At 42.7% G+C, this 12250-nt stretch overlaps 2 protein-coding genes across 5 annotated transcripts; both read right to left on the reverse strand.

Annotated features, from left to right (window-relative positions):
- Window positions 1–3126: 3126 nt before the first annotated feature.
- On the reverse strand, window positions 3127–6737 carry LOC147443343 (uncharacterized). The gene is made up of 5 exons (XM_086529225.1): window positions 5474–6737; window positions 5298–5366; window positions 5063–5171; window positions 4816–4903; window positions 3127–4667 (listed from the first exon to the last, which is right to left on the reverse strand). The coding sequence occupies exons 1-5, from the start codon at window positions 5705–5707 to the stop codon at window positions 4598–4600; spliced, it is 570 nt and encodes a 189-aa protein (XP_086385351.1). The 5' UTR covers window positions 5708–6737; the 3' UTR covers window positions 3127–4597.
- Window positions 6738–6876: 139 nt separating this feature from the next.
- LOC147443344 (splicing factor U2af large subunit A-like) lies at window positions 6877–11382 on the reverse strand. 4 transcript variants are annotated; one of them, XM_086529223.1, is made up of 18 exons: window positions 11241–11382; window positions 10313–10482; window positions 10107–10238; window positions 9945–10015; window positions 9337–9404; window positions 9218–9262; window positions 9090–9149; window positions 8956–9013; window positions 8773–8885; window positions 8581–8696; window positions 8401–8502; window positions 8238–8313; window positions 8079–8167; window positions 7932–7995; window positions 7721–7852; window positions 7555–7636; window positions 7343–7410; window positions 6877–7264 (listed from the first exon to the last, which is right to left on the reverse strand). In XM_086529223.1, the coding sequence occupies exons 1-18, from the start codon at window positions 11295–11297 to the stop codon at window positions 7127–7129; spliced, it is 1641 nt and encodes a 546-aa protein (XP_086385349.1). In that variant the 5' UTR covers window positions 11298–11382; the 3' UTR covers window positions 6877–7126. The 4 variants fall into 4 exon arrangements, with proteins under 4 accessions (XP_086385349.1, XP_086385348.1, XP_086385347.1 ...); XM_086529222.1 differs by having other exon boundaries at window positions 8401–8499; window positions 9945–10018; XM_086529221.1 differs by having other exon boundaries at window positions 9945–10018.
- Window positions 11383–12250: the final 868 nt, after the last annotated feature.

A 12250-nucleotide genomic window follows, 5' to 3' on the forward strand; every position in this document is an offset into this window, starting at 1 on the left:
AACTTCTCATGTGCTAAAGTCCTCTTAACAACTACCCCTACCCCATCATGCTCCCCTTTTCCGTGGCCCGAGGCAAAGAAACACCACAGCATTTCAATGCCAGTCAAACCGTAATACCTAAAACAATGACCCACCTTCAATGCTGATCAGAAACAAATTTCTGGAAACTTTTCATCAGAGGTGGAATAAAACCTGGTGTACCTTGACACAAAGAAGAACAGTCTAGATGACGTGAATTGAGCAGCACATCCATTTGACCACACCCAGCTCTGCTTCAAGAAGTTGAATCCCTGATTTTGAAGCCAAACACTATGCAGTTGCAAGAAATGTTGCACAAAGAGCGTGTCATGATCTTTGTCATCAGAAATGTAAAAATGTGTATATTCTAACAACTAATCTTTCTCGTCTCAAATGTATGTAATGTGCACCAAGATGGTGACTTGTGAAGAGTACCGATGCATTGACTGGATTTCATTTTGCTTCTTAAATGAGTAATTTTTTGCAAAGTCAATAACAGAGACCACTACATCTCTAGGAAACCTATAAATGCAATCTTTGAACTGCTAAGAGTGCCACTGAGCAATAAAATTGTGTCGGATGTAAGTGGTCAGATGCTTAAGATGTGAAATCCTTGCATCCCATTTCCTTCACCAAAAGATCCTTGTGCTTCTTACCTTGAGAATGGGTTGAGGCAACGTCTTCAAACACCTTAACAGAAATTTGGACTGCACTTTCAAGTGTTTCATTGGGACAAAGCATTAATCTCTTCGACCCCCATTGAGGACATTCTCCCTTCAAGCAAGGCAACTTGTGAAATGCGGAGTCCATTCGTTTTGCACATAACACACTTTCAGTCAATGTGCTTACACTAGTGTATGTATACGTGGCAGCTTCACACTTACTTGGAGCCTCTTTTGGCAAGCATATAGCACACATGCAGTCACACCCATAGCCGTGAATGCTTGTCTTACTGTGTCTCATGTGGTTGAATGCTTCCTTGAGATATATCATCTAAATATGAGCAATACAGCAGCACGTGTAACGGTCCTTCAACTTACGAACAAACCAAGGTTTCAATCCCTCAAAACATCTGAGCGAGATCTTGATGTGTGGATATTGCATTTGGAACTTCCTGTGAAGCTCTCTCTGTGCAAGAAAAAATAAAACCCATCAAAGGCTCAAATTTTTTTCAAAGAAAAGCTTTGTGAGGTATTCAATGACTTTTTTCTACCTCCAAAGTACCTAGAGAACCTCTTTCCTATCATGGTACTTCCATGACTACCTTTGAAAAGAACTCTATGGTAATTTCAAGACTACCTTTGCGAGGTATTCGACACTCTTTCAAAGATCTAGGGTACCTAAAGAGCCTCTTTACTGTCATGGTACTTCCATGACTAACTTTGAAAGGAACTCTATGCACTTTTTCTACCTCCAAAGTACCTAGAGAACCCATATAAACTCGCATGGTACTTTCAAGACTACCTTTGCGAGGTATTCTAGACTCGTTTGGCGACACTCTTGTCTCTGTCTGCCAAAAGGAAAAAAACAAGGTCTTTTGTCGCCTGTGTGATGGTGGAACTTTGAGGTAGTTAACAACTATATAATTGCAAAGGAAACGCACCAGCCTCAGCCTGTTTTAACCGCGAATTGGTTGCTGCAAAGTTTCACCAATGCAATCCAGTAAATCTAGCCATCTTGGAGTTGCTAATAGACCTTGATGGATCTCCTTCACTATTCACCAACATCATGCAGACAGATCTGTTAATCTTCAGCTCCTCTTCAGACATGGATGTTTTGACTTTAGTAATTGTGCCTCGAATATTGGATAGTATTGACTTCTTAGATGCATGATGCAAATGTCTAAAAGCTTGCAATCCTAGAAGACATTGAGAGGCGGTTTTCTTAGCGTCGCAAGTCGTGCCTTTTGTTGCTTCCTACCAGCATTTTGAGACTTTCATGCAAACTTGATTCACATATTCTATTGACCTTGAACCTGATGCATCACTTTCTTGTTGTCTCCTACGACTCTCTCTTTTCATCATAGACCAATATTCTTGCATCCGATGGTTACCTTCATGGCAAATTGTGACTGAGTCTTCCTTGTGGTAATTGAGGCATGTCATCATGAAGTGGATTGTATTGCGCATGCTACTGAAAGTACTTAGAGCCCTGCAGTGTACTTGGAGGTGGTTGGTCGTGCACAATCCTCTCTTCCAAACATCCTACACCACAAGCAATGGCCGGCCATCCAACATGGAAATTGTGTGGAGGTTGTTGTTGGTGCAGAACGTGCTCTCCCAAACTGCTAAAATTGGCATTCCACAAAAAGTGACAATCGAGTGGAGGTTGCTGCTCGGACACAACCTCTTGGCCAATCTCCTGCTGCAACATCTCCATCTCGATCTCCTGGACCAGTCCCCACACCTTATGACAATTCTCCGCAAGGTCCCTCTACAACTTCCTGCTACAATTTTCCCTCTTCTTGCTAGATTAGAGAGAGAGAGAGAGAGAGAGAGAGAGAGAGAGAGAGAGAGCTCATAGACTACACACACACACACACACACATAGCTTGTAGACTGTTGAAGGGGTAGGTAGAGAGTTTTGCCTTCGACTAAATCAAGAACCGTTAAACTGGTTGGCACAACACCTTTAGAAATATTGAATGTTTATTTTTTGGCTTTTGAAAACTGCCAACAAAACACAAGCCAAGAGTGCCTCACAAGAGGTGTCAAGGACACTACTTTTTGCACCACCAACCCATGCTTTGACCCATATAGAGATCCTTCGTTGATCTCGCTTTACTTATCTTCTTCCTAGCTCCAACATTCATTTCTACTACCTCCCATATGGGGCTAATGAGGTTTCACATTCATTGGTGACATGTACATAATTGTTGTGTAGTGCAATGATTATGATTTCTAATTTCTGCGCATATTTCTAATGATTATGATTTCTAATTTCTGCTCATATTTGGCTTGGTTTTGTGCACTTATAGCTTGTCTCTACACTTGTGCTCCATCACTAGATGAGGGGTCACTAGTTTTAAGCTTGCTATTCCCCACATCCCCTTTTCCATTAAGTAGCCTTTTAACTTGGTATGCCGAGTGTTTGGAGACTCTCCAACCACTAGTGTCTGCCTCTTTTACAAAATTACAATAACTCTCCAAATATATGTTGCAAATGTTTTGTGCGGGGTGGGGGGGGGGGAAGAGAGAGAGAGAGAGAGAGACAGAGACAGAGAGAGAGTGAGAGTATCTTTTTGGTGAGAAGCACCTCTTCACCTAGTGCTCACACTCAAGTGAGTGACAAACAGTTATTAGCCTTGCCATGCCAAAGCTAGCCACTTCAAGCTCAATATTTTTGTCAAGTACTGTCTCTGTTGATTATATGGAGCCATGCAGAAAGAACACTTGAGCTGCCCCACGCACAACTTACTTCTAGTGTAGCAATGTTGGCCTTTGTTTCATCCCCTCATCTCCATGCATCCTATCATCTAAGCTTCCAACCTCCATGTACTCAAAAAACTAACGGCCTTTCTTTGCCCACCTTGCAATAGCCTAACACGAACACCAAGTTTCTATGCTAAGTCTTGCTCAAAGTATATCTGCTATGAATTCTCTTTCTTAGTGATAGCTGAATTGCAGCAACTTCTTGATTCCAAACATAGACCCATCTTTTGACTCAGCTTTGTACACCTTGCTAGTGTACCCTATGCCAATTAGGCTCTCCTCGTGAAAATAGTTCTCCATATTATCTATAGGCTGTGCAAAAGCAAGATTTCTAAGAGGCCTCTCCAAGGTAGTCACATTTATGCCGAGGCACACCCTCTCCCCTCCTATGTTCAAGTCAACTTTCCATAGCATGATGCCAAATGAAGATTGTTGATGCACACATCAATATCTAGGTGTCCCTTCTTAGCCCCCAACATGAAGATTGCTAAGCACAATATCTAGTTGTCCCTTCTTCGCCTGATACCCCACACTATCAACACACACATGAATGCCAGAGGTATAAGAATTCCCATAAGAATGTAGTAGGCCCATCGTAGCACAGTAAAGTGTTTATGATTCATAATCCAGCCACACCATGCTAATGCATGTCTTGTTATCCTTTGACACATTGGCACACTGTGGCAGAGGTTCACCGAATAGACCTGGATTGTGTTACCAAACCTACTGAAGTAGAAATGCCAAGCTGCCCAGTTGATGAGATCAGGCCGTAGAAATAGTTGTTTGACACATCAATTTGAACCAGAAAGGAGCAATTGCCAAGTGGCCAAAGACCTCCTTCGAGCATGTTATAGGAGAGGTCCAATTTTCCTATGGTTCTGAGGTGTGGAAGCTTGCAAGCATGCTTGCAACAGGCAAACAATCTGCAGCTCTCGAACGGGAACCAAGATCTCCACATAAGCCACAAAGATGTTACCTCCCCTCCACAGATGTGCTCAGAGTCGTGGTTGCATTCTTGCTCACACCAAGCGAAGCTACCACATAGCCCTATGTGAAGCCGGTGGGTGGGCGTGGTTGAAGAGTTGTCTGGAACGTGTTATGGTGTAGCTTTCTCCAGCAGCCGCTCGTCACCACACTGCTAAACAACCCTATCCAAAGCCTGTGGGCGTGGTTGAAGAGTTGTGTGGGGCATGTTCTGTTGTAGCTTCCTGCTCATCACTGCACCCCAATTAGGCAAAGCAAAATACGAGTTAAAAATAAGCATGAGTTTGTCACAGTGGAGGAGGCTCTTCCCTTTGTGGAGCTGCAGAACCAGTAGCAATGCAAAGTGCTAAGTTGGGCCTCCTACAAGCTAGTTCTGTCACACCTGACCGTGAGCAGCTTCTTTTCACACTGGATAGAAATCCACCTTAAAGAGCTTGTGCTGTGGCGCGCCCCTGCTCGGCTGGTCCTCACTGATGGACCAGGTCACCAACTGCTGGCTGGCATCGCACGCGAGGAAGGTGGAGCTCACCCTGCTCGCGATGAGGACAACAAGACGTCCAGGCAGTTTGTGGAGAGCGTAGTGCGATGAGTCACGACTCATGGAAGGCCCTCCACTTGTAGACCCCAACCGTCCCCAAGAGGATGAAGGCCTAGAAAGAAAGCGCATCCTAGCACAATCTGCTGCAGGCTTTCGCGTCTCACATCACCCCCTACAGTGTTATCACCGCAACAGGAAGCCTAATAACGTAAAATGACCAGCAAAGTTACATTAGACATTAGACATTAAACAAATGGCATGTCAAAGCCGGCTGCCCTTTTTTTATGACATGACCTATTTGTAGTATCAGTGAACTAGCACATTACAGATAAATCACTTCTTCCACACACCGCAGAAGGAGAAAGAAATTGAGCATCTGCTGATTTAACAAAGCCCTGGTAAAAGCAGACAAAACCCCTTAGGACCTATAGCCTGCCGTCATTGAGATCATCAAGCAGCCTTATGATTAACACAAGGATTGTCATAAATCCTAAGCATCGACCCGGCTGTTGAGCTCCCACTTCTTTAAGGTAAGGCCCTTGAATAGCTCAGAGAACTTGCAGAGACAGTTTGTCCTTTTCATGTAGTGCACTTTGATATCCCTGCTTATGGCTGAGCTAGACAACTTTGATGTGTCTATGGCCCATGCAGGATGGATGTGTTCCACTGTGCAAGCCGTTGTGCCATTGGCCAATATCCTCACAGTTGAAAAGCTCATCGACAGAGCCGGTGGCATACCACTTCTCTTGCCTATGCTGAAGCCTGAGGCACTTGCTTAAAGGAAACACGCTCCGAACAACCCAAGAATAATACCAAAAAGCAGTACAATCAAGAGAAAAGCCACGAATGCTGCAGTTTGCGCACATCTAGATGGTGATAACGTGCTCCATTACATGGATTTCGACCTTTTTTTTTTTTCTTGAAATCCTGAAGAAACCTTACCTTCATGATATTTACTTTTGCTGAGAGTCTCCACACGTAAAATACGAATCCTATGCCCATGGGTGTCAAGCACAATCTTGGCCAACACGATAGAGCTGGCCATCATAGACAAATGGTCGCTCCCATTGTGTGCATAGCCTAATCTATCATCGTTCGATATGGAGAGAGAGAGAGAGAGAGAGAGAGAGAGAGAGAGAGAGAGAGAGAGAGAGAGAGAGAGCCTCAAAGCCAAAGCTATCTCGACCCTTGGCGGTGAAGTGAAATGACAGCCCCTCAAAGCCATGCTGCCATAGCCATCGACCTTGGAAAGTTGGCGGTGAAGCCTTATGCAAAATTGAACAGAGTCAGAACAGGGCGCGAAAAAAGATCCTAAGCTCCACTTCCTACATTCAATGTACATCGGTTCAAGAGAAAAAGTGGGAAGTGATATTTTCGATAGTTTGTCAGATACTAAATTCCAAGCTATCATTTCCACAACCCCCGACTCTTAGATACTTTTAATAATGAGTAACTTAGTAACCAATAGCAATTTTTCTTTAGTTTATAAAACATCAAAAATCACTTTTTATTTTTAGCCCACAAAAAAGAGAAGCCATCTCTATGGCCTTTGCCCGTTGTATTTTAAAAAAATATTCTCCCTTTTCCGCAAGGGAACACATCACTATGGCCTTAAGCCCTTTGGGCAGGCCAAAAAGACACCAAACAGTCCACTAGACTAGTAATGCCCAAAAAGGCCACTTACTTAGGCAATCAAGCCTAAAGACAAACTTTTAATAGTAGGTATCTGCAAAACACTTATAAATACATAATGCCCTTATAATGATCACTGAAAAAAAGGAAAAAGAAGGTATAAATGAGTGTTTATACACCAATCAACACTTGAACCAAGGACTGAACCTGCCATACTGTTGCACTAAATATCCGGCGAGACTCCTTTAAAGAGCCCAACCAAAAAAAAACGAGGAAGAAAAAGCGAAGATTACGCACAAAATGCAGTCATACAGGACTGCAGTTGACATACAAAAGCTCATCTACTTGCAAAAACTTGGGCAGCAGCCCACTAATAATACAAGTGCTTGCTTGCAAGCAAGCATTGACAAACTTGTCGAGGGGAGTAACCAATCAGCTAATACAAGACCGGTTACAAGAAAGAAATGATTTACAAGTAGCTTCCACTGTCACCACCTCATCAGATACATTCAAACAAGACTTGTCAGCCATCCATTTCTCCTCTAGCAAACTTGTCTTCTGAATAGTACTCAGCAAGAACAGTATTGCCCGCAAACTTCCTCCCATTTAAGGACTCCTTCGCTTTGCTTGAGCCATATGTGCTTGTATACTCCACAAAAGCCTGATTAGAAGGACAAAATAGCCTTTTAAAATCCTGATCAGATTTTGACACACGTTTGATTCTTTAAGGATAGCTCACCTTTCCCAACCCAGGAACGTTTTCTCCTGTTGGATTTGGACGTGGTATTACGAGAGTTTTGAGATCGCCTATGAAGAAAGAACAATTAATGGAGTTTTAGCGAAAACAGAAAGACTGTATATACCTTTTCTTTCTTGAAGGGACAACATCAAGAGAGAATAGGCCCTCAGATTTTGTGTAAAGTATGTAAGAAAGCAGGCTTGCATACATACCATATTTCGAACACTCGTCTTGTATGTCCTGGTAAATGTCTTCGAACTCTTTGTCATCCCGCAAATCATCTACTGGTACCAGCTGAATCCAACAAACGAGAAAATGTTAACCATCAAGAAACCATCAAAACAACAAAACAGATAACAGCATAGAAGAAGGTTTTACTTGTGATAAACATAGCACTGTAGTGGCCACTTCCATTGCCATGACCCCGTTTCCAACCGCTGGGACAGCTCCTGGACCAAATGCATTTGGAAGACCACCGAAAGCAGCACTAGCTGCTTGCAAGGCAAGCTTCTGCATATGATGGGCGTACATCACAAGCTGATCCACTATCAAATAAACCATACAACACCTTAAACAAGCAATCATTAACCTGGATGGCTATCTGTTGTTGAGCTTGCATTAAAACATTTTCTTGATCCGGTTTTGCTTGGCCACTGCAACAGCAAAAAAAGCCAGACAAGTTTGTAGTGATTTTACGTCAACCAAATAAACCAAGTCAGTGAACTGGTGAATATACCCTGCAGTTGCGCGCCTTACTGTCAGCGTCTTGTCCCCCATCTTTAATCCATTCAAGGCAGCACAAGCAACATCCGTCACGGCAGGGTCCTATCGGAAACATACATGAGCGACAGAAAACATCAGTGAGAACTAATTTTGTGTTGAGCAGTAATTATACCTGATAAACACAGAATGCATAGCCCTTTGAGTTTCCAGTTTCTCTATCTTTCACAAGGTCAAATCCACGGAGGGGCCTGTACCAATTGAAAGAGTGAGAAAGTCTCTCTCTTTTGATGCTCAGTTACCAGAGCAAATCAATCGGATTTAAGACTCATCTGTACCCGAAGGATTCTAATAGTTCCTTTATCTGTACTTCAGTTAGATAGTAAGGAAGACCACCAACAAACACCTTGTCAGGCCCATCAGCACCACCAACTATCCTGCTGAAGCAGTGCAAAAGTGCATGTCAGAACCATGCTACTCATGAAACGGTAAAAAGAGACAATTGTACACCTCATTACCCAGGTGTAAGTCCTATAGCAGCAAGGTTCAAGTGGGGACTTGGTTGACTAGGACCCAGAGTTGCAGCCAGCGAGGGGTTATAATCACTAGGCCTTCGAACTCTCACTGCTAAACCCTGCAGTTTGACAATACCAAAAGAGTTAGTGACTCTGCAAGGTCCAGCAACGACCAAGCTAACGACAAGAACAAACCTCAAATGTAATGCCATCCAAGGCCATAGCATTGCTAGCTTCTTCAACAGTCCGCATTTCCACAAAGGCAAACTTTTTCTCATGATTGATATAAACATTAACGACAGCATCACCTGCAAATCACGTGGATAAGCGCAGAAAGCTTAATGTCAGCTAGCATACATCCCAACAGAAGGCGAGTACCTGGAGCGCTGTTCCCTCCAATTAATTGCATCACTCGACTGAAAAATGTTGCTATTGTCTGCAGAATTCAAAAACAAAATTTTTTGAGCAATGAGGCAATCAAACGAGAAAATAGATGTGAAAGTAAAATTCACCTGCTCGTTTGCAAGAGGAGGCAAACCACCAACATAAACACGGCGAGCGTGCTTCATAGCCTGCAAAAGAACATCCACAAACAGTCAACACAGTTCCCTTGAAATATGAAAAACACTCAAATGCATACCTGCTGCGTCATAGCTTGCATGGGCATTGCTGATAGGGCAGGAATCTGCTCATTGAACATCCACAATAATGAGTGCCATCACTAAACTTAGCTTTAAAGGTCTAAGGTAAAGGTGATACCTGGGTCCCTGGAAATGGAAATCCTGCAAGGACATTAGGCATTGCTTGTGGTAGTCCAGACAGTTGACCTGCAAGTCATCTACTGTGTAAAAGGAGAAACCATAGGAAAAACATTCCACATGATGATAAACGAGGTTAGATGATTCCTTGCTGCAAAAAGAAAGGTTCCCAATCTTTAAGCTTCAAAATTTCCTCACCCACTCCTCTACTTTTAAAGAAACAATCTAGCTTGAGGAGGCTGATTTTCAAAACAAAGAAAAATGTGTGCGTAACTACCAAAATTAAGATGATCAGGGATCAGCCCGATATAGATGAATCAAGACCTCCTTGTATACATGAATGCACTGTAGGCACACCCGTGGAGAGGCAGAAAAGCCACGTGACTCAGTATTGCCTTCCGCACTTACAAAAGAAAACAACAACAAAACAAAAACAAAACCAGAAAACACCAAGAAAACAGAGGGATTTCTTCAGTCTCGTTACAAAAATAATTTAATTTCAAAAAATTAAACAACATAATTGAAGCTAATTGATTGTTTCCTACAATTATGAAAGGGGGACAAATCTATGTCCACTACATCAGTTGCAAAACCAAAAGAAACTCTTACCAGCAGAAAATACCATTCCAGAAGCAGGCGATATACCAGGAGGTGCCATATCAAAACCACTAGCCCGTTTACTGCTGCAGGTACCATGGAGAATAGTGAATATAACTGGATAAATAATAACCTGGTGGCAACCTCAAAAAATACATTAAGGTGTTGTTCTACCTCCTCTCATCTCGAGAGCCAGAGCGTGAGCGGGACCTTGCACGATCTCTAGACCTTTCCCTTGATCGAGAACGGGTTCTTCTTCTATGTCTTCGCTCCCTTTCATAATCATAATCATGATCATAATGCCGACTGCAAAAAATCCACTGGTATCAAGAGCGGAGTCATCCTCCAGGAATAAACTGAGTTTTCAAATCAAAATATACCTATCCTGCTCTCTACTTCGATCGTGACTGCTCCTCTCCCTGTCCCGGCTGCGATGTCGATCGCTTTTATGCTCTCTTTCATATCTATCACTTCTATCCCTACTTGACTCTGAATCTCGATGACGATAGTCCCTCCTCTCCTTGTCTCTATAAGAGTCTAGAGCTGTTTCCTGAAATTCACACCGGAAAGCAACATCGCCCAATGAATAGTCAAGAAACCGATCATGAAGTGATTGAACATATATAATCTAACACAACTCACCCTGCTGATTAAATAAGAGCCACCATGCACTTTTCATACAGAAATCCAAACAGCCAAAACAAAAAAATTTAAGTTTTGATAAGTGAAGGCCTCACTCCCTAAAACTTGGGCTACAGCGCCACCATTAAAAATACTCATGGACTAAAATGGCATAAATCATTCATTATGATCCATAGACTTTAGTTGTCCGGTGGCCTGTTTTCTTCTTTTCAGATTAAGAGGTAACGATAAAACCATTGTCTGCACTACAAGTCTCCTTGAATTAGATACCACAATGAGATCAATAATATCCCACCACTGGGGATCCTATTTTCAGCACAAGACAACTTGATTTGGGTTTGGATTTGGATGCCAATTTTGGAGCAGTACGTATGTGAACTGCCATGACTAAAGCATCCGCTCCTGAAACAACAATCTGCAACTTTTGTGCTAGCTAGCTCAATAAGCCAATCATGTCTATGCAAATGCAATTGCACGCGCAAAATTCCGGCCCTGTTGAAAAGTGTGCGCATGCATGCTTCTTTGTGTAGGTGTGGGTGTGGGTGTGGGTGTGGGTGTGGGAGTGCGCGCGCACGCACATGCTATGTTAGGACCATACAGGCGGAAACTCAGACAAAACCCTAGAAATTATGAAGCCGCAATTGCAATTTATTGGAGTGCACTGACCTTGTGTTGCCGCCCGTTGCCTTCCCAATCCTGTGAGTACTCCCCGTAGCTCGCCATCGCCGCTCAGGAGATGTGAACAAGCGACCTTCTCTCTTCTTAAAACGCTTTATTACACAACTTTACGCTGGTCTAGACTTAGGGAAAATTACCAAAATACCAAATATTGGGGGTATGTTAGGAATTTCCACAAATTAGAGGGGCATTTTGGTAATTTTCTCTTAAAATTATAAGAATTATACATTTTGGGCTGGTAGGGCCTTAGAAGTTGGAACTTATTTTTTTCTGGGGTGAAATTGATGTGTATTTTAAAACGTAGAAGGAGGTGTTTGGGAAATCTAACGGGTATGGGCCCACCTGCAATTCAAATGTAGCATTTGTCACTTGGAGTGCCATGAAGTTTGAGTTATCTCGAGTCTGAGTTGACATGTCACAAGTTTCGTAAGTGCTTGCCATATCGCATAGAGAAATTTCTTTGCAAGGGAGGTCATAGCGACGTTTTCCCAGTTCACAGGGCCTCACTTTACGCATATTGTTATGTTGCAATTTTGACACTCTAAAAGAATAGTGCATCACTTCTCTCTCTCTCTCTCTCTCTCTCTCTCTCTCTCTCTCTCTCTCTCTCTCTCTCTCTCTCTCTCTCTCTCTCTCTCTCTCTCACACACACACACACACACACACACACACATTCTTGCTGACAACGATGAGAGGTGATATTTATCCACAAAATCACAACAAAAGTGAGCATAAAATATCTTACACAAAACAAAGTCGATCATCGAGGAAAGTGGAAAGTTCCAGGATTCTTGACCAAAGGCAACTAGTTGGTACAAAGATGGAGAAGAAAACGCAAAAGTTGGCAACAACAACCATGTCTCTTGGGACTATGATAGTGGCATGCCTTAGATTTTTTTTGCTTTATCTCTTGCAGTGGTTTCATGTTGGAGATAGCTTGGATTAGCTTGGTCTCAGTCTTGTATACATTGTTCATAGGGAGGTGTTTTCAATTTATC

Source organism: Adiantum capillus-veneris, chromosome 14 (genome assembly GCF_014529385.1).
Source record: "Adiantum capillus-veneris isolate H3 chromosome 14, ASM1452938v2, whole genome shotgun sequence".
Taxonomy (NCBI): domain Eukaryota; kingdom Viridiplantae; phylum Streptophyta; class Polypodiopsida; order Polypodiales; family Pteridaceae; genus Adiantum; species Adiantum capillus-veneris.